This window comes from Castor canadensis, chromosome 8 (assembly GCF_047511655.1).
Source record: "Castor canadensis chromosome 8, mCasCan1.hap1v2, whole genome shotgun sequence".
NCBI lineage: Eukaryota > Metazoa > Chordata > Mammalia > Rodentia > Castoridae > Castor > Castor canadensis.
The window spans coordinates 147,634,849-147,662,696 of record NC_133393.1 but is presented as its reverse complement, the minus strand read 5'-3'; the positions used below and the strand labels follow the sequence as shown (position 1 = coordinate 147,662,696).

General features: G+C 51.4%; 1 protein-coding gene and 1 pseudogene across 3 annotated transcripts; both read right to left on the bottom strand.

The window, feature by feature from the left end:
- Positions 1–41: 41 nt before the first annotated feature.
- On the bottom strand, positions 42–23,636 carry Csf2rb (colony stimulating factor 2 receptor subunit beta). 3 transcript variants are annotated; one of them, XM_020175770.2, is made up of 15 exons: positions 23,355–23,636; positions 16,896–16,993; positions 16,536–16,773; positions 15,604–15,727; positions 12,466–12,656; positions 9,415–9,572; positions 9,168–9,336; positions 8,574–8,709; positions 8,283–8,440; positions 6,560–6,699; positions 5,677–5,839; positions 4,567–4,657; positions 4,320–4,377; positions 3,463–3,566; positions 42–2,822 (listed from the first exon to the last, which is right to left on the bottom strand). In XM_020175770.2, the coding sequence occupies exons 3-15, from the start codon at positions 16,609–16,611 to the stop codon at positions 1,703–1,705; spliced, it is 2,688 nt and encodes an 895-aa protein (XP_020031359.2). In that variant the 5' UTR covers positions 16,612–16,773; positions 16,896–16,993; positions 23,355–23,636; the 3' UTR covers positions 42–1,702. The 3 variants fall into 3 exon arrangements, with proteins under 3 accessions (XP_020031359.2, XP_020031361.2, XP_073940511.1); XM_020175772.2 differs by lacking the exon at positions 16,896–16,993; XM_074084410.1 differs by lacking the exon at positions 16,896–16,993 and having other exon boundaries at positions 16,536–16,660.
- A 1,979-nt stretch (positions 23,637–25,615) lies between these two features.
- LOC109694071 (BMP-binding endothelial regulator protein pseudogene) lies at positions 25,616–26,150 on the bottom strand (annotated as a pseudogene).
- Between the last annotated feature and the right edge of the window lie 1,698 nt (positions 26,151–27,848).

Below are 27,848 nucleotides of genomic sequence, written 5' to 3'. Positions count from 1 at the left end.
TCCTCAGCCCTCCAGCACAGACACACAAGTTCAGGGCTTGATTTTGTTTTATATTACAAATATTTTATTGAGATTTCCCTCAGTGCATGGGTGCGTGGAGCTAACATCTTGGATGTCTTTGTAACACACGAGGTCCACAAAGAGCTCTATTTCAGATGTACTGGCACACGTCCTGAGTTTCACCACTGAACACGGAAGTTGCTTATGATTTTCTTTGGTCACTAACATTGCAGTAATGACCAGGGATGGCTGAATAAAAGGCACAAGAACACTGGCTTTGCCTGCCACTTACTACCTAAGACAAAGCTAGAATGGTCAGGACAGGGCACCATCGAGAGAACAGGTCGTGAGCTAGAAACAAGGATCCTGTGTCATGAAAGCAGCATTTTGGACACGTGGACAAAGAGAGATGACTCAACAGATGCTGCAGACACCTGGCTCCATATTGGGAAAAACATAAAGATGGATCTGTCTCACAACCCTGTTCCCAAATCATTAAATTTTACATGAAAAACTCAAAACACAAAAGCACATAAAGCATGACCAATGCAACTTTGCCATGGAGAAGGTACCAAGTGGAGCACAGTTTGGGGACCCATCTTGCAACAACACAGGGGTGTAGATGCTAAGTATACCACTGTGCCTCCTATAAAAATTGCCACACAGGTCACAAAGCAAGGGGGAAATGTGCACCATCCGTGAAAGGCCACACTCAAATAGTTTAAAACTGCACAGAGACCTTATTAGCGAAAAAAATTAGCAATGCCCAAAATATATATGAAAACATGCAAATTTGGTAATCAGTTAATGCAAATTGAACCAATGTAATGCTATTATGTTTTGGGTATCAGAAAGGCAAAGATCTCAAAAAAACATAATTCCCAGAGGCTGCCTCACAGCCTCTCCTCTGTGGCCAGTGGGAGCCAGAGTCTACAGTCTTTCTGGAGGAGAGGCCAGCTGGGCCATCCAGACCAATTGCCTTGTGGTAACTGTGACTTTTAATTGTCCTTTCCCCTTTCTGGAATAATTGTCCCCAGCTTTTCACCATCCATAATGTGGATTCTGGTTTCCCCCCCTTCCCAATCTCCCCCCTTGTCCCATCAGCTTAGTTGAAACTACAGCCACAGTCAGTGACTTCTCTATATGGAGAGGGGCTCCCAGTCTCCTGAGGCCCCCAGTCCTCTCTGTGAGGACCCTCAGGGCTCCCCAGGAATTCCACATGGCCTCACAGTTCCTCCTCTGCACACCCCACCCACTCCCATTTCTTGGAGTAAGGGTCAAGATGAGCTGGGCCAGTCCCTGCTCTTTCTGTCAAAGTTTGACCCCAAAGCGTCCACCAGCACCTCCCGACTCCTGTGCCGGGCTAGAAGCCTTGTCCTTGGTGCCTGTGGTGGACAGGCAGCTAATGGGAGTCCTTATACACACCTCACAGGTCTCACACATCGCACAGAAAGAGGAAGGGAAGGGGAGAGAAGAGAGGGGGGAGGAGGGGAGGAAGAGGAAGAGGAGGAGGAGGAGGAGGAAGAGGAAGAGGAGAAAAAGAAGACACAGAGAGGGAGGAGGGGGGAGGAGGAAGAGGAGAAAAAGAAGACAGAGAGAGGATGGAGAGGGATGTACTGACGAGGTCAAGGGGACCCTGGATCTCAGCATGGAAGCCTCTCAGGCTCTATAGAGAAGTCTAGGATGGAGCAGGGCTGAAGCCTCAGCACACCTTCCCAGGCCTGCTGATATCCCAAGGGGGCAGGGCCAGGTAGTCCTGCTGCTTCAGGGACTTGAAGAACTGAATGGCTGGTACCTGAGGTGTAGGCTGGCAGGGGGGCTTCTTGACAGGAAAAACCTGGTCTAGGTTTCCGATGTCAGGACATGGACCAGGGGAGGAGGGCTTGTTCCGGGGTGAGAGAGGTCCCAGGCCAGGGAGGAAACAATAGTCCCCCACCTGCTGCAGCACAAGGAGCCCCTCAGGGTGTGGGGACACAGGAGTCACATCCTCCCGGGGCTCCCCTGGGCTCAGCCCAGGGCTGATGGGTGCAGGAGGGGCAGGACTGCCCACAGGGGACTTGGGGGACTGCCCCATGGTTGGAGGGAGGTCCACATAGCCCTCAAACTCTGGCTTTCCTAGGGCTGGGGTCCCAGGGGGCTCACTCAGCAGTCTAGGACAGAGGCTGGGATTCTGGTCTAAGGGGAGGTCCAGAGGAGAAGTCAGAGAGACAGATGGGGACCCTGTGGGCAGGGTGAGTGACATGTCAGCAGTAGTGACATAATCAGAAGCCATCATGGACTCCTTAGGGGCCCCAGAGCTCATGGGTAGAGCCACCAGGCTTTCCTTTGGGTCCTGTCCACTCACACTCAGTCCAGGTGCAAGAGAGGCAGGGCTTCCCCCAGCCTCTAGGGATGGGTTCCCCTCAGCCACTGGACTGGGCTGACACTCCCTGTCCTTGTCCTGGCCCTGCCCCATCACCTGGGCCAATGGGACCAGCTGTACTTGTCCCCAAGGCGGTAGACATAGGTACTCCAAGGAGCCTGGCAGGGATGGCTTTGGGGTCCCACCTGCCTGTGGGGACACCTTCTGGCCCCTAATGTCAGGCAGGGAGCGGCTGTGAGGTGGCCCTAGGTAGGGTCCATTGAAGTCAAAGCTGGAGACCTGGCCCTCAGGCCTGTCTTCAGGGGCTGGCAGGGTGGTTGAGGGGGTGGGTGGCTGTTTTGTGGGCAGGCCATGGGCAGCTGGGGTTGTGTCAGGATCAGACGGTGGGTCACAGACACCTTTAGGATCCTCTGTGGTGAGAGGTGACACCTCACTGTCTCCCAAATCTACAGAGAACACCCTGTGGGGAGAGAGGAGACAGATATGGAGGCCATGTGGGCAGATGCCTCAGTACACACACAGAGCAGGTGCAGGAATCCAGAAGGCCCAGAGTGTCACAGGGAGCACCAGGGGCATGGGGGAGATGGGGCTCGAGAAGGGACATCTTTTTGGACATCACTCACAGAATGCTTAGTTCAAGGTCGTCCACAATAAATGGCTCCCTTCTTGTCCCTGTAGCCCACCCACCTTCAGGGCCAGCTCATGGCCTGCCTGTGCACTGTTCCCTATAGTCACCCCACCTACCAGCTCTAACTGACAGAGGATGCTCAGCTGCCACCTCAGTTGCTGAGTCCTGCAGGTGTGACCCCTCGGTCACCTGTGAGGCCTCTGCAGGATGGCACATCCCGGAGCAGCAGGGCAGTGAGAGGCAGGAGACTCTGGTCAAGTCCCTTGCCTGTCCCTCTCTAACCTAGAGTCAGGAACTTCTTCCTGACATCCACCTGGGGTGCCGCCTGCTTTAGTGCAAACCCATTGCCTGGATTTCATTCACAGTGAGCCACAGGCCACTTCATGTGAGCTCCTGATGCCGATAATGGGGAACCCCCACCCCACTGGCTCCCCGGAGGTCAGGGGCAAGTGAGAGCCGCACACACACTCACCCCTCCAGCTCAGGACAGAGGCTGCGCCAGGGCCCCTGCGGAGTGGGGATCCTGCTGGCAAAGGCTGATGTGCTGTCTGGGAGCCTCAGTCTTGCACTTCCGTTCTGGAAAGGAAGGACATTGGTGCCTGTGGTGTGGTGGCCTTGGAAAGGTGGGGAGGGTAGGGGACATGGGAGGGGTGGGAGTTCACTGAGGTCCAAACATGGGAGCCATTTCCAAAACCACTGTGGGGACCTGCCATGGCCTTCTGACACCAGGAGACTGAGGCCCAGGGAGAAGCTGTGTCCTCTCCAGGGTCCTGGGCTTCTGAGACAGGAGGACCCTTGGCTCCCAAGCCTTACCTCATCAGGGCCCCCACCCTCACCGCTCCCTCCTAATACTTAGTTTGAGACCCCTCACAAAACAGGGTGACACTGCTGCCTCACTAGAGGCCCTGAGGCTCCCTCCTGGGAAGCCTCCTGGGTCAGTGCTCCTGGAGAAACCTTGTTCACACCCTGCAGCCACTCTGGGAAGAAACGCCTTGCCCACCAGCACCCAGCCCTTCAGGACTCAGCTCAGGTCCAGTCCTGGGCCTCTGATGCCCCACCCATCCTAGGAGCTCATTCCTGATCCTAAGCTGGCCCTGGGCCCTGCTCTCAGTCCTTCCATGGGCTCCAGGCAGAGCTGGGATGGGCGTGGGGCTCCAGGTGCCCAGGGAAACCAAGGACCAACTTCCTGCTGGCCCAGCCTCCATGCTCACAAGTCTGGAGCTGTGCACACCTGGCCATGACATCCTACAGGAAGAGGCAGGAGGTGACAGGACAGAGACAGGGAGCCAGGAGCAGAGGACCCCTCTCCCCTCCCCCAGCCCATCCTACCTGGAACAGGAGGCTCTTGCCTGGGTTGGGGATCTTCTCCTTCCACTTTCTGTTCAGCCTGGGAGACAACAGGGAGGGGACAGTCACCAGAGACCTCAGGGCTAGTTGTCGCATGCCTTATGTGAAGGGGAAACTGAGGCCCAGGGAGTGGGTGGCAGAGGAGGAGTTGGAGAGACCCAGGCTGTGCCAATCTGGTGGCCATTGGGGGTCCAAGATTCCCCTAACCCAAGCCCATGGAGTCTGTTACCTGTATCCGTAGATGCCACCGAAGCGGAGGGCCACAAGCAAGGCAAGGGTGACACAGGCCAGGACCAGCGCCAGCACCCACATGGGCAGAGCTGTGGCAGCAGGAGGAGGGAGGAGCATTAGGTGGAGAGGGAAGGCTGAGGCCTGGAATCGGGGGCATCTCAGTGTCCCCCAGGACCTCCGCACAAGCCCAGGACACCAGAGCCCACTGCTTAGGGCTGCTGGGTGGGATGGCCAAACACAGGAGAGGAAGAGGCCTGGTCTGAGCCACCAGCACTCACAGGACAGGGGCATGGAAGGCTGGTCCTGTCCAGCAACAAGAGTGCCACGGGAGGCATGGCCTGCGGCTGGTGAGCTTGTGGACTTCCTGAAGGAGGAGGCATGGGCACTGGACCTCCAGGTAGAAGGAGGGACAGAGGTGGAGGGAAAGGCATGCTGGCAAGGAGTTCAGCTTTGCCGAGTCCCTCAGGAGCCCCTGCCTTCCCTCTGGGCAGTCCTGAGCTGCCCACCCCGCCCGCGCTGGCTGGGTCCTGAGGACCTCCTGCCTTCCCTCTCCCTGGGGTTCTAGGGTCCAGTCCTCTTTTCTACCTGACCTTGACTACCTCCCTGGGGCTCCTCTCGAGACAAGGCTGGCTATAGGCTGGGTGCTTTCTCCCCACAGCCCCTCCACCCTCTCTGAATCCATCCTTTCGATCTGGCTTTCTACGTGTATCCACGTGGTGACTGAGCAAAGGAGAGGATGAATGAAAGGCACGAGTGCAAGAGCTGGGGACTAAAACTTCACACCAAGCCTCCCAATCCCAGGCCCCAGTCTATAGCTTCTGATGTCTTTGCCGCCATGGTCACAGGAAACCCAGGCTGACCAACCACTAGGTCCACAAGATGAGCGAAACCAAGGCCCTGTGAATAGAGGCTGAGCCCCAGTGTGAAGGGGCTCTCGTGTCCTTTCCTGTGCTCTCTCAAGTTGTCACCAGCACACAAGGTGCACGGCAGGTGTCACTTTCCAGTGACTGGTGACACACTGAGGTTAAGGAGGTTCAGTTGGAACCCCACGTCTCTGCCCACTCTCCTGTAGGGCTGTGAAGAGGGCGAGTGAGTGTAGACGACATACCCCACTCAGTGGTCCAGCAGTGCTCCCCACTCCATTCGCTCCAGATCCCACGGTAGGGTCCAGGGCTGGGCTTGACCCTCACCCTGGCACAGTACTTGGTGTCCGGCTCCAGCACTGGCAGGGGCATGCTGTGGGCGTGCTGTAGGGTCTCGCTCTTGCTGTCCTGTGGAGAACAGGTGCGCTGTGGCCAGGGCCCTGGCCAGGTCCTCCCCACTTCCAGACCTCACGGCCACCAGGAGGGACCCCACTCTGGGGTCCACTGCAACCCAGCACTCAAGCTCGTCAGACTCCACCCCTCATGGTGCCAAGGCCAAGAACTCCAGGAGTCACCTCCTCCCACCCTTACCTGGAGAGTCGTCCCCACCCAGGTGTTCTGGGGTGAACAGAACACTCCAGGAAGACAGCAAGGGCAGATTGGGCCCTGGGCCCTGAGTCCCTCCTGCCTCAGTTTCCTCATTCTTAGCCTAAAGTTTCTGTGCTGCCCAGCTTCTCTCTCTGCTCTGGGCTCAGGGGAGCCTGCAGTATATGCTCAGCAACCAGGGCTGCCTGGTGGTGGGATCGGCAGGGCCTGCACCTCAGGAGCAGTCTCCCTGGAATAATGTCCCCAGGACTTGGTGACTTTTGAAAACCTTCATCCAGGGTCTCCACCCACCAATCTCTGACATCTTCTGTACCTTGTAATTCAGTCTGTTGTGTTCATGTTACTTGTCATGTCCTCTCTCTGCCTCAGCTCCTTCCCAAGTGATGGGACTGTGACCTACTGACTGCACAGGGTGTGGCTTTCAAGTTGCAGTGGTTCCTCTGACCAGTCACCTGCTTAGCGTCTGTCTCCTCCTTCCCCCAACCCTCTACTCCTTTTCTCTGCCTGGGCTTAGGCCCCTACCTCCCATTTGGTGGTCTCTTTCCTGTACTGGACCTCGAAGGCATGATCAATGTGTGTGTAGAACATTTTCTCTGCTTCCCAGCGCAGGCTGTAGCTGTCTCCATCCTTGGTCACACTGATGGTGGGGCGGCCCATCTGGACTGGAAGGAGGTTGACTTTCAGAGGTCATCTTAACATCCATGACACAGTAGAACATTCCCTGTGATCCAAGCTGGTCACAGGCATTATCCTCCCTGGCCCACGACCCTAGACCCTGGCCACGTTGGCCCCTTTTGCCCTGCCAAGCCACCCTATCGTCATGTGGTTTCGACAGCTCCTCTCCTGGGAAACGTTAAGTTATACTTTTGTTGTGGAGGCCAAAGCTTGGGTGCTTCCTAGTGTTTGTAAGAAGTCAACTGTGTCAATTATGTTCATGCTGCATGAAGCACTTCACCTCTTCCTCACTGCCTTCCATGGGAGGTGCTATAAGTTCTGCAATTTACATGCAGTGAAACTGAGTCTCAGATCAATTATGGCCTGTGCTAAAGGCAGGCAGCTGAGCAGTGGAAGAGCAAAGATTGCACCAGCTCGTCACCCCACCCTGCTTGTCCCAGTCACTCCCCCCAGATCGTCTATAGTGTCTCTACAACCCACTCAGGAACTACTCCCTCCACTCACCCCTGAGACATTGGGAGGCATCCACAGAATCCACTCACAGGTTCTTGCCACCTGTAAAGCCCCCATGCACTGGCTGCACTGGCCTTCAGTCACATCTGCATGAACCCATCCCAGCCTCATTATGACCAAAAAGAAAGGTGAATCCCCCTTGTAACAGTCCATTCCATGTGGCCAGCAGACCAGAAGTTGTAAATGGAGAGAACAGAGAAAGCAGAAACTGAATATGGACTCAGATGTTCTGCATTCCTGATTGATTTACCTCCTACTAGCTGGGTGTCTATAAGTCAATCAACCACTCTGAGCTTCCATCCATCAGAACAAAAGGAAACTCATAACTTGATATTTTCACAGGGCTTGTACAAAAATAGTGCAGGTGGCTACAATATGTTGAGGTGTCCTCTTGATACATAGGACTCCCTTTTCCCAGGGAGGAACCCACGAGAGCAAGTGGGAGATTTGAAGCCAGTCAATAAGACAGATTGACTGCTACCTCTGACATGCACTAGGACTGAATGGAAGGACCTGGTCACCATGGAACAACCTAGGGGGTCCCCTTGCATCTTGCATGGGAGTCCTTGCCATACAGCCAGGAAGGAGAAACATTGACCTTGAAGGATCTAAACCCTGCTTGCACAACTCCCAAGCAATGGAGAGTAAATTTACATATCAATATATTGAAAAGTAGACACTAGGCAGAGGGGAATGTGGGAATCCAGTAAGTGAAGAACGCAAACAGGGAGTGAAAGGGGCAATCTTGGCGGGAGAGCCTGGGTTGAGGTCTGGGGAGGAGCTGTGGAGCAGGTGCAAAGCCAGAGAGGAGACAGAAGGAAAGGAAGTTTCCTGGGGATTGTCAACTGTACCCTCCTATGCATGCTGGTCACAGTCCTTGCTGTGTCACTGCTCTGCAAGGACTTCAGGAGACATCACAATAACCTTTGGTCACTGGAATGCATTTCTTTGAAAGTGACAAACAGAAAGCCTCGACAGAAGGAACACTGGATTTTGGGGGGTGACACAGTGGACAGATCATGTCCCGAGAACCCACACACAGGTGGGAGCAACTCACTGTGGTCTGAGCTCTTTATGAATTTCTCTTCCCTCCGTGGCCGAACAGAGACGGTGTACTGGCCGTGAGCCCCAGGGTCCAGCACAGAAATCCTGCAGCGCTGCCTGGTGTAGAGGCCATCCAGCTCCTCCTTCTGCACCTGAGAACATTCTTCCTCCCTGGGGGGCACAGCTGAACTGAGGACAGGGACCACAGAGGGGCCACAAGGGCTGAGACCTCAGATTAGGACAGAAAGAGGCCTGGCCAGGACAAGGAAAGAGCAGGGAGGGGTGGGAGGGGACGCTCACTCACCGTGCACTTGAGCTGGACCTGTAGAAGAGGCTGAAAGAGATGGAGCTGGTCACCTGGGACCGTACCTCCCAGGAGCAGCTGAGCGTGTGGACCCCGTCAAAGAAGCACTGCAGATTCTGGGGCTGGGCCTTGTCCCCTGGGAGGAGAGATGTCTCTCATTCAATCCACCGTCCCTCAGTCCATAGCTCTGGGCCACCATGTGACTCAGACAGAGCATGGGCTTGGGGACAACAGGCCCAGGTTGTGGAGGACGTCAGCCTGCTCTACCTGCTGAGGCCCCCAGTTAGAGAGGAACTGGGAGACCACCTGTCAGAGGGATAGAGGGATGGTCTAGAAGCTTCCATGTGGGGTTGAACACGGTGACATAGGGAGCCCTGCATGTCTGGGCTGATGCTGTCAACTAACAGGTGGGGAAGGGAGCCCGGAGTGCATGAGACAAGTCGGCCCAGGGGAGTTCCAAGTGGAGACAGGGCAGGCCAGGGACCCTGTGAGAAGAGTACACAGCAGAGACACTTGGAGGCCACTGGGGGTTGGGTGGGACCCTTCACTTCTGCCCAGAGCTCCTGCAAGCCCACCCTGCCCTGGGCTCACTACCTGGCTGGGAGTCCCAGTGCACCTCAGGGCTCCATCTGCTGGGCCTTCCTGACAGGCCTGAGCCTGGGGTCAGCTTGGTCCGCACTCGGGCCACATAGGAGGTGCTGGGCATCAGGAGCTCTGGCTCCAGGACCACGTGGGAGGACGTGCACTGCAGGGTGGTGCCGTCCTGTGGGAGAGAGGAGGTGCTGCAGGAGGGCTGGCCTGGCTGGCCTCTGTCTGGGGCAGAACTGACTGTGGGTCCTACCTCCCAGGAGTCCTGAAGCCTCCTGTAGACCACCTCAAACTCCAGGTCCCCCTGCGACAGCCAGGGCCTCTGGACGTCCCTAAGAGGCACGCTCCAGGTCAGCAGGAAGTGGGCCCCAGTGGTGCTGATGTGGACGTCCTTGGGTGGCGGTGGCTGGACTGCAGGGAGAAGAAGCAAGGAGCTGGTGAGGGCTGGTGACTGTGGGTGCCTGAGGGCTGTCTGGCCTGCTGGGTGACACACCTGGCTTCTAGACCAACACGGCCCCCATGAGAAGCAAGCCACGAAGAGACCCTTCCTCTACAGCCTTGGGCCCTTCACCTCCAAACTTGTGCAGATCCGATGTGAAACAGGACAGCGACCCAGGGTGCTGTGCAGTTACCCTGCCAGCTGCCTCAGGGGCCTGGAAATGACTGCAGCCTCCTCCTGCCCAGCCAAGCACTGTGGCCTCCCAAGCCGTGCTACTCCCTCTCCTGCCCAAATCCCTCACCACTGTGATTGCCCAGGAACCCCATCCTTTGGCAGGGTCACTTTTGTGTTTTGCCATAGCTTATTGTAAATACTCCCCCCGCCATGGTCACAGCTGGTGAATTTCCAGGTGTGGCACACATTTCCAGGTGTGCCACCCCTGGGGGACCCCAGGAGCTCAGGAGGGACAGGCTGGGTCTCCACTCCCTTCCCTGGCCTGAGATGCAGCTGCTTAGTGACCTTGGGGGCCAGGTGAGTGTGTGAAGGAATGAACGCATGCATACATGCAGGCAGTCCTGGGGGACTGAGAGGAAAATCACTCCATCCACCCTCACAGGCACACGTGTCAGAGCCTACTGGTCAGTGAGGAAGCTGCCTTCATGTTGCCCTGGCCCTTGGTGTCCTGACCTTCCTGGTCCGATGGCTGGGGGGTGACTTTCCTGTACAAAACATTCTCACAAGCAAATGCTGGCTGTGGGACGTGGTGTGGTAGAGTGTGTGGAGCTGGAGCTCTTCAGGAGCCATAAACCTACAATGTTAGGTGCACAGCACAGAAACTACCGCTCTCCCTCTCCAGCCAGGACAGGCATTGCTAGTGGATCACTGATCACTGTGCTCCCAGCCCCTGAGGCTGCCATGGAGTGAGAATCAGCTTAGAGCTCTGGAAGCTGCTGTCAAAGACCCAGGAACCCAGTTAAAATCCTATTCAGCCAGCATCAGCGACCCCAGTCCACCTGCTCATTCACAGATGGAGAAGGTGCAGGGAGGGGGGAGTGAAATGGTTCCCCTTTGTGGGAACCTCAGGCCAATCCTAGGCATATCTCTGCCCTGCCCAGCACCTGATTCATTGCCAATCTGTATCAGGCTGGAACTGATGTTCCTCTCAACATACACTGCAGAAGGCTGAGTACCTCACTCTCCTTCCCTGCTCTCTGCTGTCCCCATCTCCACCAACAGCCTCCATGGTCTCCAACCTTAACTTCCGTGGGGCAGGAGTGCCAATCAGTGTGTTCACAGTTCTTCTGGTCATGTAGGAATAGGTCTGTGGCTAAATTGCCAGTACATCCTAACTGTGGTCACCTCTGCCCAGGTTCCCATCCCTGGCCATCATCCCCATCAGGACTCATATCTCCCTGCAATGAATGCCTTGGTCACATTCCTGCCCTGGCCTCCTTGCCTCCTCTGACCTTTCTTTTACTGGGGATGCCTGCCTCCGGCATCCCCAGCTGCATATTGGATCATGTCATACCCCTTCAGTGGCTGTCCATCAACTGAAGGGGGCCTCTACTCTCCCCTGCAAGGCGTACAAGCTCTGGAGGCTCCGACCTTGCCTGTGTCTCCCGTTTCTTCCTACCACCATCCATCCCTCTTGAACTTGATCCTGCCTAGACACAATGACTAGGGTTTTCCCAGTGTGCTGCACCCTCCCTCCTGACCTTTGCGTGTTACCCCTGAGGATCTCCCACTTTCTTGAGGATCTCCACTAAAAATTTCTTTCCTTCCTTCTGGAATGCCTGATCTCCAGGACTTCTTTGTCTTCAACCCCCCACAGGGGGTCCTCTCCCTACTGTGACCCACACTTGCCTACAGTGAGTTATCACACAGGAAAATATCCGTGGTCACCCTGTGCCTTCAGTCTGAATCTCTCATCCATCAAACCATGTTTTGCAGTATCATGTCAGAGGAAGTCCTGGTGGCCTAACCCATTGCCTCTTCCAGGTAACAGCTTCAGTGAGGCTGTTCCAGACACAGGGAGAGGCAGGAGGCAGAGCAGAGCAGCTGGGCCCAGGGGGGATCAGAGCAGGAAGGCCCAATGTGCCTGGATCCCACCTCAGCACTGTCACCTGTAGGGGCCAGACTTTGGCAAGTGCTCTCCCTCCCTTCATCAGAAGTCAAAGGCAGTGACAGTAACACCTAGCCCAGCATTTGGGCAGGTGAACCAGAGCCCCAGTGTCCCCTAACAGCCCACAACATGTACAGGTTTGGCAAGTCAAAACAAACCTTTGTACATAACTCCCCTATTTTCTTTAGCTTCAGTGTGGGGTGATATTTTCCTGAACCCCTGAGTTTCAAGGACCAGCTGTGTTTCTTTCACTGTGTACTGAAATAAACTTGCCTGTTCAAAATGACCAGTGCTACCCACCCAAAGCCATGCTGGTTTCCTGGGCGTGTGGACCTGCAGTGCCACCCTGAGACCCCAGAGAGGGCAGTGAGGACACAAACTCTGGTGTTAATCTTGGGAAGCTCACATGAGCCTGTCCTGTCACCTCTGCTCAGTGGTGGCACTTTGGACTCTGTAGCAACAAGATGAGATGGCGCAGGGGAAAGAGCTGTCAGTTGACAGTTACTGTGTCAATCGACGGATGGCTCCTCTTGGAGCATAGCCTTCAGGCTGGGATCCTTTGACTGAGACCCTCCCAGATCTGCCGCCGGCCTCCTGAGTGAAGATACTACTTCCTGTGTCCACCAAGGACCAGTTCCGCCCTAGGACGGTGTCTCCATTCCTTGGACACCCTCATCCCACAGCCACCTCTGGTGCCCACTGTCTAGACAGGGCCAAGCCCTGGCAGAGCCCCAGCCTCTCACCATGCTGGGTCAGTGTAACTGTGAGCTGGTCTCCCAGAGGCCGGTCTGGCTGGAATGAGAAGTAGTCATTGTCGGCGAGAACAAAACCCTGGTAGGGAATGACACATCTTCTGGGCACACAGCTGGAAGATGGGCATTTTGACCAGGACAAGTCCTCACTGAGGTCACAGGACACTGGCTCTGGAGGGCTCCTGTCAGGAGGGGACATGGGATAGTTCAGAGTAAATAAGGGTCATTCACTCATCAGATCAATACTGAGTCACCACTACGTGCGGGGCTTTGTCCCAACTCAGGGGCCTGGCAATGAACAACACAGGCAGATTCTCAGCCATGGAGCTGACATCCTGGGAGATGAGGACCAAGCTAACCCACTGAGTAACACATAAGATAGATGGATAGATAGATAGATAGATAGATAGATAGATAGATAGATAATAGATAGATAGGCTGATTCGTATAAATAAAACAAGAAATGGGGATGAGGAGACTAGGTTTGATAGAGGGTGCAGTTTATAACAGAGAAGGGGGGACAGCCTCACTGAGAATGTCACCTATGGGCAGAATCTCCAAGGACTTGGAGAGAAAGTGTGTAAATTCTGAGGAATGGGGATTTCAAGAAATGGTAACGGAAGTGCAGAGTGCCTGGGGCATGCAAGGGTTGGAGTTTCGCTTGCCTAGGAACGTGGTCAGGGAGCATGGATTGTAGAATGTGAAGGAGGGCCATTTAGGAGATCAGCTAATAAACTAGTCATGCAATGCTTATAAGAAATCTGAGTGTAACAGGGCGGGGGCCGGGGGAAGCAGCCTAAATAAACCCTCAAATCCCTCTAGGTTTGCTGACTGTTAGTTGAACTTTAAAAATCACTAATTTTTGAGGTCATACAACTGAGCAATGCATTGTCTCCCACTAACTTTCCTGTAGATGACACCTGTAACTGAAACCACCCACTGGTTAAAATTGTTCTCTGGCAAAAGTTCCTGTCTGCTCTCCTCCCGTGTTCTACGTCTTAAACCTCAAGGTCAAATATTCCTGAGAAACCAAAATATATGAGTCATAAAACTTACTAATTAGTAACTTTCTCTAGATTTACAGAACCCAGGACATCAAGTGACCTTCAGGTAACCTAGCCACTGAAGCCCGCCCCTGAGTCTGGGACTGAAATGGTACTTCCCAAGATCCCTAAACAACCCTTGCACCTGTGAGCCCTAGTCAAGACAGCCTTTGTTACCAATAGCGTTCCATTTTGGTCTGATGGCTTTCCAAAGCAGTCTTTTCCTTTGCCACAACAACTTATCCATGAACATTGGCTTTTGCACAGCCAGCAAAGCAGACCTGAGTCTGGATACATAAGGAATTTGGCTTTCATTCTGATTAGTGGTGAACATTTAAACGACAAAGGAAGGAGAGACTTGTTGTGATGCAGACTGGGAAAGCAGCCCTCTGGGAGCTGCTTTGTGGATCAGCTTTGTGGGGGCTGGACATGTGGAAGCAGAGAGACCTGGGTAGGCGGCTTCTGGACCATTCAGGTGGTAGTAAGTGGTTTGGACCAGAGAGGCCGGGTCAGCATTAGTCAGCTTCAGTTTTTTTTGGATGTGAATGGTTCGGAAGCTGCAGGGGGAATGAAGGTGGTAGAAGGGACTTAAAAACCCAATCAAACCCTCCCAGTTGTTTGGCCTGGGTTGCCATTTCTTCTCATTCGGTGACGTGAGATGGGGAGAGTGAGGCAGGAGCAGTCTTTGCAACAAGAGCAGACATTGGTTTAGGATATTTGCAGAAACCTATTAGCTAAGTCTTAACAGAGAGGCAAGAACTTAGGCAGTTAGGGGAAGCCTGCCCTGGAGAAGTGCTTCTCAGAGTTGCTGCCCTAGCCTGAGGTGGGCCCTACAAAAACTGGACCCATGCAGAGAAGGGGTCCAGGACCACAGTTAGGGGTCTCATCCTCTGCAGGGAGAGGGAAAAATGGAAGGAGACAAAAGAGTGGGAAGGGTTGGGGGCCCCAGGGGAAATGGGGTGAGTGTGGTGGCTGGAAGTTGGGTGAGGTGGAGCATTACGGAGGACTCTGTGGAGAAGAAGGCCAATCCCTGAACATTGGCTCCACTGGATACTGCTCAGTGACAGGCATGGTTTGGTGGCCTGGTGGGGACAGCTGAATCCTCAGGGAAAGGGGTATCGGGAAGGAAAGACTGGAAAGGCATCAGGGCAGTGAGTCCAGACAACTCTAGAGAAGAGCTGCTGTGGAGGAGGCAGGAGGAGGGGCTGGGTTGGGGACTCATGGTCAGGAGATGCCCTCGTGCCACAGTCCCTGTTGGCATCTGGAGGGGTCAGCACACTTGTGAGGGGGAAGGGAGGAACCATTGATGACATGAGGGAGGGAGGATTGGTGGCAGTGAGGTCTTTCAGCAGCAAGACCCAAGGGATCCAGGCTCAGGTCTCAAACAGTGGTTGGGACAGGTGATCTCTGCAGAGCCAGGGAAGGCAACCACCAGTGGAAGACCAGGGAGAGACAGGGGCAAAGAGGGACCTGGGAGTGCAGGGGGCTTCTGCTGGCTCAGGGCAGGAGGAAGCAAGTCACCTGCTGACAGAAGAGGTGACATAGAAGGGAGGGGAGCAGGAGCAAAGAGCACCCAGGAGAGCAGGGACAGCACTGGGGACCAGGGTGAGGGTGCACAGTTGCTCCCCCAGAGGAGACCTCCAAGGTTCCCATGTTTCCTGGATTCCAGTCATTTAATCATTTCATTTATGGCTGAGTCAGACTCTGCCATCCCACAGTGAAGCCAGCAGCCCTGCCGAATGGCCTGGACACAGGAGACCATGGGTCAGATGGCAGCAGTCACGTGTTTGTGGATTATGGCCATGGAGAGATGGAACCCAGCCCCACCTCAGGCCTGAGGATGCTGTCCTGCTCTGCCACTCACCCCCAGTGACTGTCCCACCACCCTGTGTGAGGCTGTCCTCAGGATCCTGACATCCAACACCAGCACCTGGGCCTGGCAGGAGCTCCTGGAGGCTCCTCCTTCCCTGTCCTCTGTCCAGTCCACCCAGCACTGACCCAGACTTGTCCCTCTCCACCACAGCCCCACACCAAGCACAGTGGACACAGGGCCAAGCCTAGTCCCCTGGCACCCAGCGTCACTCACTCATTTAATCGCCGATGCAGGGTCACATTTATGAGCTGCAGGGCGTCCTCGGTGTCTGCCCAGCTGCAGACGATGTGGCTGGTGTAGTCGTTGTAGCAATTCAGGGTCTGCATTGGAACAGTTTCTGACAAGGAGAAGTGGGAGATTCACCCTCCCTTCCAGGTGCTCCTGTCACCCCCAGCTCCTCAGGTTGCCCAACCTGGTGGAGGGACTCCAGCTTCCTACAGAGACCCCTCGTAGTCAGGCAAAGGGGTCCTGGGCCAGGTGGGGCTCTGTGTTGGGGTCCTGGCTTGAACACCCTTCTCCTGACAGGAACAGGGAGATTCCCTTTGATTCTCAGCACATTCCTGGGACGTGTTGTGCACTCCCCCAGGCCCCCTAGGACAGGGACATGCCTGAGGCCCTGCCCCAGCCCCACACATGCTTCCTGGCGGGACAGGCACACACCTTGCCTCATGCTAGCCTGGCCAGCCATCCCTGGGCCTGTCCTGCTCTCTGGGCCCTAGGGCCTGGGTTTGGCAAAGGCAGTGTAGTACCTAAGGTCATCCAGAAGTCTCTGGGAGCTGAGCAGGGAGAGAGCCCCAGGTTGAGGGCTTCATGTGGGCAGTGGCTGGAGGTGGGAACTGAGGCTGGCAGAGGAGCTGAGGGTCTGGTCAGGAATGGAGCAGTGAAGAGGCTGGACTGGCCTGAAGGTTGGGACCACAGTGGCCACACTGGGATATAGGCAGAGTAGCGACACCCCCTCAGCTGGATATTGCAGGGCCAGGGTGAGTAGGAAGAAAAGGAATGGAGTGACCAGGGGGACAAGGCATGAGGAGGCAAAGCTGGGAGAGGAAGGCCAGGACTGCTGATGTCTGGAGCCTCTTGGGGTACAGTGGGGGTGGCCTAGCATTGAAGAGGGAGTTGGGAAGGGGAGGGGCCATCAGACTCACCTCCTTCCTCTGCCAGGCTGGTCCTCCAACACAGAGCCAGCAGGGTCACCTGTAGCATCCCCTGGGTTAGCGCCATCTTCCAGTCAGCTCTGAACAGTGCTGAGTCTAGTACAGGTAGGCTCTAGCTGTGGGCAGGGTGGGGTCCTCATTACCCCAGGGTTCTGTGTTGCTGCCTGACTGGTGGCTGGACCAGACCCATTGTCACCACTCTTGACTTGAGACTCCGCCTCTTCTGGGCCTGAGGAAAGGTGTGGACTGTGTCACCTATGAGCTGCCCAGGGCCCAGCTGAAACCATGGGATGAGGCTCCAGGGAGGTGACTCTGATGCATTGTGCCCTGGGCAGTCCCCTTCCCTTGTACCTTGGTCTCTTAGGTCATGACCTCAAAAGGGATGACACTGATGACCTTTGAGTCAGGGGGTTCCCCTTGGCTCCACAGTGTCCAGCGATGAGGTCACTCTAGAGGGAGACCTGGTATTTGGTCTAGGCCCCACAAGGGGGATGGATCCCCAGTGGCATGCCACAGAGTCATCCCCTGGGTGGGGTCACTCTCATTCCATCTGGGTCTCTGTCTGTCTGTTATGCGTGTCTCTCTGGGTCTGCCTCTGTCCTTCTGTCTTGTTCTCTGGTGTTCAAGCTGGTGCTCTCCCCGCCTCTATTCTGCTTACCATCATTTCTCCCCACGCCCTTGCCTGCTGGTTCCCCTTTCCCCAAACGCTGGGGATTTCCTCGTTTTTGTTATGTCCACGTGGGAAGCACCCAGGGACCAAGCAGTCTCTCTTTCTCCTGTACAATGTTTGAAACTTCACTCAAGACATGTACTTCCTATGCATGCATTTGTCTGTCTGTCTGTGTATCTTTCAGTGGACATACTAACCAAAAACAAACTCTATTTTTCCCAATAACGGCCTCTATGATGAAGAAGGAATCCATAAGCAAGGTAAAGTGATGAAATGTTCAATTAAAAATGCTAAGATAACTAAATAGTAGCATTAACAAAATCAGCTGAAACACCCATCTCACACCATTCCTTAAGTGTGAGGTTAAGTAAAATTTAAGTGCCAAAGCGAAGTCAAATTAAACTTCGAACTGTAGACATGAACAGCTTTGAACTACCTAAGCTTGAAAGTAATCAGAGAGATCAGAAGCAAAGACTGACAGAGAAAAGCAAAACAAAGAAAGACCTTCTCTATTTTATAAAACTGAATCATAAAGCAAAGGAAAAAATGCAAAAAAAAAATTGCAGCATTGTCTTAATCTGTTAGAACTGCCGTAACAAAATATCACAGACTGGGCAGTTTATAAAAACAACGGACATTTAATTTCTTGCAGTTCTGAAGCTGAGAAGTTTGTGATTAAGTCACTGGCTGACCCTGTGTCTGGTGAGGCCCCTTCCTTCAGACTTCTCCCCGTCACCGCACATGGTAGGAGGGGTGGGGGACGGTCTGGGGCCACTCTTCCAAGGACACTAATTGCGTTCATGAGGGCTCTGCTTGAAAAACCCCTTCCAAAGCCCCCCACCACCCAATGCACTCACATTGGGGATTAGGTTTCGCCTCTGAGTTTGGGGGGACACAAGCATTCAGTCCATAGCAACCAAAGATGAAAGCAGAGTAATGTCATCAAAGATCACATATGCACTGAGAACTCATGCTAGTGGTGAACAATGTTTCAATGCTTACATAAGCCAGGCAGTGTTCAGAGCTTTTGCAGATACCCATACATGCACACGTCAGCTTCTGTTAGAATCCTCACCCCACAGATGAGCAAATAGTACAGGATGTAACTCATGGGTCCGCGACACAGCTGTAGGTACAGGTGGGGACTCAAACCCCCTGTAGGTTGCCATAGGGCTCTGCATCCTTTTGTTTTTTTGGTAGTACTAAGGTTTGAACTCAGGGATTTATGCTTACTAGGCAGGCACTCTACCACTTGAGTAACTCCACAGTCCTGTTTTGTGTGTAGTATTTTCATGATAGGGTCTCAGGAAATATTTGTTCAGGCTGGCTTTGAACTTTGATCCTCCTGATTTCTGCCTCCCTAGTAGCTAGGATTATAGGCATGAGCCACTGATGGTGCCTGGCAGGGCTCTACATCCTTACCACAACTCTCAGGGGGGTTGCATTTCCTGATCATCCATGTCAGACATGTGCCATGTCCACTGTGACAAGGACCAACCTGACAGATAACCGCCACAGACCAGATTGGGCATAAAGAGAGGACAACATAAAAACCTTTAAGCCGGCACCCTCAGTGCCCTTGGAGAGTGGAGAGACGAGAGCCGTGTAAAAGCACAGCCTGCTGTGTGAAAAACAAAACAGAGTTCTTGGACTTTGAAGGCAGGAGATCCATAATTTTTCAAAGCTCAGTAACAAACTGAATCACAGAGGAACGTCACAGCAATCATCTCACATCGTAGGTGTTTAAAGATGGAGCAAAAGGACAGGAGACAGAGTGTTTCAGGGAAACATGAAGAAAACCAGAGAAGAAAGCCAAGAACGCTGACATCCAGAAGCGGACGACAGAACCGAGGACGCATAAGCCACACAGTGTCTGCCGCCTAAATGTCCTCTTCCTCTTTGGCCATGGAAGTCCAAGTCCTAGCTGGGCTTATTTTGCATAGAATAAAAGATTCTATTTTCATTCTCTCCTGCCACTAGGCATGGCATGTAAACAAATGATTTCCAAGGAATATGGGTAAGGTACTGTGTGTCTTCCAAAAAAGGCTGCTCAAAAGGAGTCCACTCAGATGGGAGTGGTTCATTTTTGCCTTTTCCCCTTTCCTTCAACCTGCAACTCAGAAGTGATGGCTGGAATGCCAGCAGCCATTTTGGACATATGGTTACCTTGAGGATGGAAGCCATATGCAAAGATGATGCAACAGAAAGAGAAGAACCAAGATTCCTCTTGTCACTGTGGAGCAGTCCTACCAGCCTGAGGTCACCTACTTCTGGAGATCTCTGATCTGAGGGGAAAATAAACTGTGTTGTTAAGCCACTGTTGTTTGGGGATTTTCCATGTGCAACCAAACAACTATAATTGTTTGAATTGGAAAACTTCATAAGCTTTAAAGGAGAAAAGAGTCAACTAAGAAAAAGAGAAAGACTTTATTGGTGGGGGAGGGATGGCTGCTACAGTTTAATTTTGAAATAAGAGACAGAGATTAGACGTTCTAAAATTTCCTCTTGCTAGTGCTGTACCTGTCACAGGCTCATGTGAACTTTCAGTCGTCCAAGAAAAAGGGTAATCCTAAGAAGCTTCCAGAAAGACACAAACACTAGGTTACTCTCAATGGGACAAGCTCATGTTAGCAAGTGATTTCTCATGAGTGACCCCAAAGTCTAAATGCAAAGTGAGGTTTTGAAAACACCAGGGAAAACATGCACAATCTATGCATGAAAAGCAGTTTCCCTTGACATTCAAGGGCAACAAAAAATTTGGCTTACATAAAAGCAAGGGATGTTTTTCAGATCTTTGCTGAAAAAATTACTCTAGGATTTATTTCAGAAAAGACAAATTCCAAGAAAGACAGCATGCAAAGAAAGAAAAAGTAAAACTTTTGGTTAAGTAGAGAAGAATTGCTACCATGTAAAGTAACAGTAACTAAATACACAACAAACTGAACTAAAACTGGGATGACTTTGACATGGGAGTCAGCTGTAGGTGGGGGTGGAGGAGAACTGAAATCTGGCTGAGGACCTTGTCTTGTTTTAGAAGAAAGAGTGTCCACGTGCTAATTAAACCCAAATACTAGTGGAAATTTAAAATTAAGTGCATGTGTTAAGATGTAAGATTTGAGTTGACATGGTGGTGTACAGCAATAATCCCGGCACTCAGAAGGTTGGGTTTACATAGCTAGACTCTGTCACAAATAAATAAATAAATAAATAAAGGAAGGGCAAAGTCACTACAAATGAGTGGTAAGCATAAGGTGGAGGACAGAGAAAACGAGTAGGCAAAAAGAAAATAGAAACCCCAGCATCTTTTCATTCCAACACGCATATCAAAAATTCTCGAGCTTATGAATGAGGAAATTCTATCATAGAAATAAAAACTGAAAGAAAAAAAAAAGGAAGCAAAGCACAAGTTTACTTCAGGTAAAAACAATTCCACAGGACAATCGGACAAAGATTTGTCAAAGAATGCATGGTGGCCAAGGAGGGAGTGCTCCACCAAGGAAAGGACAGCCCTTGAGAGACCGATTTAGGATTAAAAGAAACAAAAAGCACAAGTTTATCCTGGCAGATGCTCCGAAAAATTTCCGAACACACAAATCCTTGCAGATTAATTAAGCACACACGCAGTAGCAAATGAGATGCTGGGAGAAGCTGGGCATCGCTGTGGGTCTGCAGAAATCCGGGCCACGGGAAAGCTGTCTCCAGGGCTCTGTTCCCCACCCCAATAATCCAGAAACTCAGTGCAATCCAAATGGAGGTTCAAACAGATTTTTAATGGGCTTGACAGGCTTATTCTAAATTCCAATAAACCAAAGATGACAGACTTGTTCTATTTGCCAGAAAAATAATAAGGAACACAACAGAAGACAGAACAGAAAATAACCAAGTAGTAGTTGTTGGTTTTGAAAGCTATGGTGACATTTCAGGTCACTGAGAAGTGGACTGATTCACATTGCCAGTTACTGATTTTTAGACATGTAGACGATAGTTTTTAAAAATTAGATTATTATTTTATACATTACCCAGATGAATTATTCCAGATGGATTCTTTCATTCCAGATGAACTAAAGAACCCTAAGGTGAAAACTGGTCAGGTATGAGGCCCATGCTTGTAATCCCAGCACTCAGAAGACTGAGCAGGGGGGTAGAAATTCAAGGCCAGTCTGGGCTACATAGCAAGTTTGAGATTAGCTCGGGCTACATAGTAAAATTCTGTCTCAAAAAAAAAAAAAAACCCAAATAAGTAAACAAATGTCAAAACTAAAATGATAAAAACAGTAAAAGTATTTCTTCTCTAATCTGAGGGTTGAGTAAGACACCAAAATCAGAAACCACAGAGCAAAGAAAAAAACACAGTAACATGTTTCACTTAGAAACGATTCAAACATTTTTATATGGCACCAGAGATCTTAACCATCACAAGGAAAAAGATGAGTGATAGTCTGGAAGAATATATGTTCAATATATGAATAAATTACCAATACACGTAACACAAATGATCACTCCCTAAGGTAGGATATAAAAGATGAAGACCTCGTCAGGAAGCAGATGAAGGATTTCTCCATGTTCATCCCAAATGAAATCCAATCAGCAACATGTGGAAGACGTGTGACCTCAACCACCATCAGGCAAAAGGAAAACATCGTCCATGACTAGAGAATTTCCATCCTTCCACTGAGCGGAAGGATGTGAGCAAAAACTTCCCAGGGGGCAAACTGGCTTTTTATGCCTTCTGTGAACATGCATGCCACCCAGCCACTTGGAGGGTGACCTGACAGCACCTATTACAAGTTTACAACCTTCTGCCCCTGGAGTTCAGGCCCAGGAATCCCTTTCACGCATGTGGGAAAATTGGAAATGAGCTGTCTACCAACGTAGGAAAAGATGAATTGTGATGCAGCCATTCTAAGAAATGCGTCAATTTGTTTGAGTTAGCGAGTTAAATGTATGTGTATTATTGTGAAGTGTCTTCCAAAACATTTGTGAAGCCATAGGACAGTGGAGATGTGATAATCCCGGTCTGTCAAAAGAAAATCTATGTACTTACAAAACATTCTGAAAAGATACATGCGGTGGAGAGAGAGAGTGGGACATGGCAGGAGGGGACAGAAGTGACAGGCAGGAGACTTTGCCTTTTATGTCACGCGATTCTAGATTACTCTCATTTTTAATAAAGCAGGGGTTTACCCTCAAGTACACTCAGGAATCAACTCATGAGCCCTCTGACACCATGTTGGCAAGATGCAAGTAAACCCATGAATTAAAGTTTACTGGAAAGTACAGCAGCAGGACCCTTGAAGACTAGAATCCCACCTTGACCCTGATGAGGCTCTTCTAGAAGCTCATACCCCAGTGTGGACCGGAAGCCCTGTCCTTCCATGTGCCAGGTCAGCGTGCACACCTGTGGGCAGCTGGGAGCTCATGACCCAGGCGCCCACATCTGGGCCCAAAGCCCAACCAGCAATGATGGTTCAAGGTGGAGTGTGAAATAGAGGAGAGCGAAAGAGGAGAAGAGAGATTGAGAGATGACCGGAGAGTGTTTTGTGTGTGTGTGTGTGTGTGTGTGTGTGTGTCTGGGCAAGAGACTGGGTCTCTTTAGTTCAAGGTGAGCTTCCCAAGCAAGCTTCCCAAACTGCACTCAGCTTTGGGCTCCAGCACCATCGGGTGCCAGGTTTCATCTTCTGCCTCCAAGTCTCTCTGCCCTGCCCGCTGCATGGATGGGATGGCACATGGACACACACACATTCCGCTTCCCTTTTAAAGCCAGGCTGTCAGGACAATCTGCCTTTGCCCCATTCCATCAGGGAGAAGCACCCAGAAGCCCAGGGCAGGGAGGGGACACCTTCACTGCCACCAACACCTCAGTAGCAAAGACAGATGGTACAGGGGTGCCTAATGCCCAGGTGGAGTGCTCTCCACCCCACAGGCATCTTCCCGGCCAGGTTCTTCCAGAGCCCAGCACAGCACCGGGGCTAGCTGTGCCCCTGGCAGTCTCCTCACCAATCGGCTGCCAGAGAGTCTCAGCTCAAGTCTCCAGGAGGCCAAGCCCAGCCTCCTCAAGTCCCCAGAGCTGGCTGCTCCACGACACCCCAGACTCCCGTGCTCTAACCCCACCCTGGCTGCCCCTGGGATCCGGACCCTACCTCTGTGCGGTGGGACAGGCCAGCCTCCTCTGGGAGCCTCGACACAGCTGCGAGCCTCCCAGGCTTCCTTTTTATTCATGCTGACGTCGTGAGGAAGCGGGGCAGCAGAAAGAGGAAGCACCAGTGCCTTTCACAAGCATCGCCCGCTTCTCAGAACATTTTTGTCAGCCAGTCTTTGTCACTTTGTAAACTCCTACATGTCCTCCAAGTCTGAGCTCACCAGGACCTCCTCCACACAGCCCTTCCTGACTCCCCGGGGACGGAGGGAGGTGATAGTTACCACCTCCCAGCAGCTCTGAGTCCAGAGCCGGTCAGGCTTGTGGAAGACTTCAAGTGCACTTCTTCTTAGCATGTGACTTTGTGCAAAACACCTGCATGGGGCTGGTCTAAGCCTGGGACCTCTGTTGCTTTCCTAGAAGCACCTACCATGGGGAAGGCAGTGAGAGGCTTCCCAGACACCTCAGCCCAGCCCCCAACAAAAGCAGGTCAGCATCCTCCTCCCCTGGGGCACTTCGTCCCTTTCCACACTGCCCTTCAGTCCACGGCTGTCCTTTCCCCAACTCAATCTTCAGGGTGACCTTTATGTCTCCACACATTCCTCTCCCCCAAAACGTAATCCATGGCCCAGAAGTCCTTGATGTGTACGGAATGAGTGAATGGATGCATGAGTGACTACCTGAGCACTGTGGTATGGCTGTGTTAATACAGTGAGTGAGTGAAGACATTCCTGTAGAGGCAAAACTTAAGGGGACACCAAAAAACTCAGTCATGGAATTAACAAGATTAAAATTTAATGCAAAAAAATCCTAAAATTAATGCAAAAATACCCAGGGTGGGCAAAAGATCAACATTTTAAATAAAGACAGGATGAATGAGAGTATTTGCCAAGCCACCTTGGAGTCTGAGGCAAAGGGGAAAGCAGCAGGACTTCACCTGTCCTGAGGAGGACAGTGAAGGGAGAGGTCACTCCTGAGGGCGGGCACAGTGGCAGGAGGGGGGAAATGAGCAGAGTGCGGTCAGGAAGGAGTTTGAACCTGCTGACCTCTGGCCTGAGTGTTCTTTCTGGTCGTTGTTTAAATCGTAAGCCCTTTGCTTACTACACTGCAGGACACTGTACGTTTGGACATTAGTGGGTTTTGTTTTCAGTGATATTTTCTCTTATTCAACAGAAAACGAAAGTCAGGAAAATGACATGGTCACTGGTAGGAGCGTATCAGTAAATTGGAGTGGTGGAATGGCGCTAAGTCAAATAGTCAGTCAGGTTTTCCCTGTCTAATATTTATGACATATTAGCAGTCATCAATCAGCACTGGACAGGAACCCTACCGAAATAGTCAAAGGCTCTATCTTATGCATAGGACAGTCACAAAATGTAGGTGGCCTATATCTGCTTGCTGAATTTGCCCATCCAAAAGTGCTCTGAGATTCAGAGAAATGGATATTTCTTCACACGTTGTGCAATGGTTTCTCTGAATATTTTCTCAGGTTCAATAAAGTGAACACATCAACCAGACACCTTTTAACTTCAGTGCATGACAAATGGTCACATCCATCACACACACATATAATTAGGACACTCAAGAGATAGGAAAGATAGCAAGAAATTGTTGATTCTTTGGTTCCATCCAAGTGACAAATATTTATGTCTTGCCAATCAGCCAGTTTTGGAAAAATATCAAACTATGACCCAATCTAATGCCTCTCTCTTGCTCATGCATATTTAGGGCCTGTCACCAGTCTTCTGCCACCTTCTCTTGGGCATATGTTCCTTTCTTGGGAAACATGAAATACCCCTCGATAAATATGCCTTCTCCAGAGAATCACAGTCCCACTCAGTTATGAGTCTTGACTCAAAGCTAAAATTAATGCAGGAAGGCAGTTGATTAGTCTTAGAAAACTTCCCTAAAGATGACAAATGTATACTAAGTTAAAGCCATCCCAAATGTCTGTGTGCTGCCTTACTAAATGCACCTGGTTTATAAAATGACTTACAGATTAGGGTCCTAGGAATAACATATTTTATAGCAAAAACAAATGGGTGTAATAATCCCCCTGTAGTTTATATACATGATGAAATGTTTTTGAGTGTGTCTATCCATCTAGTCACCTATTTATCTATCTACCTATATCTATCTACCCATGTATGTACACTGTGTGTGTATCTGCAGAATCAGGCACACAAACACTGCACTCCTGCACTGATTTGTCCATATCAGTGTTGAGGACACCAAATTTCAAAGTCTTAGGGACTGGAACAAAGCTCACTGGGGAAGACAAAGGACTGGCTTGATGCACCCTCCCCTGTGAAGGCCCAAGTTTGCTGGACAGTGGCAACCTGCAATCCAGGGCTTATTGTAAGAACCGATTTCATTCTATTTGTCACGGGTCTTGCCATCCCAGGCCACAGGTGTCATACACGGCACTGTGCCTTTCCCCAGTGGCAGCACAGTTCTGCTGAGGCTCCCGTGGACTCGGATGCCCTCTCTCTGGCAGGCCCTAGTATGTGCCAGAGATGACTCACACACATCTGGCACACAAGACCAGTAAAGGTGGCTTCGTCCACTTTGAGTGGCAGGTATGAAACTCAAAACTTGAGCTTCCACTGTCCCTTGACACAGGGAAGGCTCTGGTTTCTTTTGGGGTCTGTTGCAGAACTCACTGGACTTCCCTGCCAAAGTTCAGCAAAGTCATCCACGTTAAACTAGAAGTTTCATCTCCACCAATGAAGTCACCATGTTTATGTCCATTGTAGTTCACAAAGGCCATGCAGCTTGCCCTTGACAGAGGAGCAGCCATGACCGCTATAGAACTGTCTCCATCGAGATATTTCCAAAGCTCAAGAGGGAGCCATGCAGAGGATGTGGAAGTGCAGTGTGTGGCAGGGGCGTGATGTGGGAGCCAGTCCAGCAGCTGGCCTTGCTCTTGCACTGGAGCATGGGCTTCATGGCCTTGGTCCTTCTAGTGAACCAGGGCCACGCCTTTGTGTTCTTAGCCAGGTGCTCCATTCTTGGGTCCCCCTTAGCCTTGAGTTGAGTCTTCTTTGTATACGTCAGTTACGGAATCCTCAGGAAGAAAGAGGGGAAACTTGAAGTCACTTGTCCCCACCCTGAGTCAGTACTAAGGACTTTCCCACTCCTGATCCTGCACTCACAGCTTCCCTCCTTCTTTCCAGGGTCTGTAAATCTGCCAGAGCTTTCGTCCTGGTCTCCCTCCATGGTGAGGTGCCCCCTGTCCATGCTGTCACCTGACCTTCTGCCTCTCCGTCCATGGGAGAACCAAGCAAGGCAGCAGGTGCCACCTCCATGTTTGTCCTCTTGTTTACATGGCACAAGAAGTGGCCACAGGATTAGCTTGTTTGCTGCCCTAGCAGGAAGGTGGAGCAGACTACAGATCGCATCTCGTTCCTGAGAGCTTGCTCTTCTTGCTCTCCAGGTCCCAGACAGTGGCCTTTCATGTCACAGAGTCTGACTTCTCTCTGGGACTTAAGTTTTGCTCACATAACTGAAAAAAAGTTCTCTGCTACTTTTGCATTAAAGAGTTTTTAAAGTGCAAACACTCAAGTGTAGAGTGCAGGGAATATTTACAAACCTGCATTGCCACATAACCACCACCAGATCAAGAAGAGAACATTCTGCCCTCTTCTCAGAAACAGTCTTCTTCAAAGGTGACCATTACTCTGATTTCTCAGTGCCAATCAATCGTGTCTGCTTTTTAAAAGCTTGTAAAATATACCAAACACAAAATTTTCCTTTTTACCATTTCTGTGTGTACAATTCAGTGACTTTTAGTACACTGATGTTACTGTGCAACACTGTCCATATCTGGAACCTTTTCATCTTGCCAAATGGAAACCCCACACCCACTAACAACAATGCCCATTCCTCTCCTCTCAGTCCCTGGAAACCTCCCTTCTACATTGTCTCTGAACTTGATTTACTCTAAGAACCTCATACAGGTGAAGTCATGGAATATCTGTCCTTTTGTGGCTGGCTTATCTCACTTGGTAAAATGTCCTCAAGATTCATCCAAGGTGTAGCCTGCGTCACAGTTTTCTCCCCTTTTTAAGACTGAGTAATATTCCATGGTCTGTATAGTTCAGAGTTTGTTTTTCCTTCACCTGTCAGGGACAGTTGGGTTTGTCCCACATTTTTGGCAACTATGAATAGTGCTGCCATCAGCATACAACTACCTGTTCAAGCCCTGCCTCTACCTCTCTGGGTATGCACCAATATGTTATTCCATGGCTAAATGATGTGAGAAGCCACCTTGAGTTGTGCCTGGTTTTGAACTTCACTCGTGTGTCCTTTATACTTGCCTATGTCTTAAATGCTTCAATTGTGCCAACCAACAAGTGAGGTTTTCCTGATACCAGGACCGTCCTGCTTTTCCATTCTAACTTGACTACACCTTGGGTGACACCACATCCGATGTTCAAATTCTGGTCCAAAGGGCATCTGCGACATCTGAGGAATGGTTAAAGTTGCAATTTTAGAT

Coding starts and splice junctions, on each gene's coding strand:
- Csf2rb (XM_020175770.2), bottom strand. CDS start 16,611: ATGGCGCTAACCCAGGGGATGCTACAGGTGACCCTGCTGGCTCTGTGT. Junction 12,657..15,603: donor CTGCATCGGCGATTAAATGA/GTGAGTGACGCT, acceptor CCCTCCTGACAG/GAGCCCTCCAGAGCCAGTGT. Junction 8,710..9,167: donor GCACTGGGACTCCCAGCCAG/GTAGTGAGCCCA, acceptor CTCTCCTCCCAG/GGGACAAGGCCCAGCCCCAG.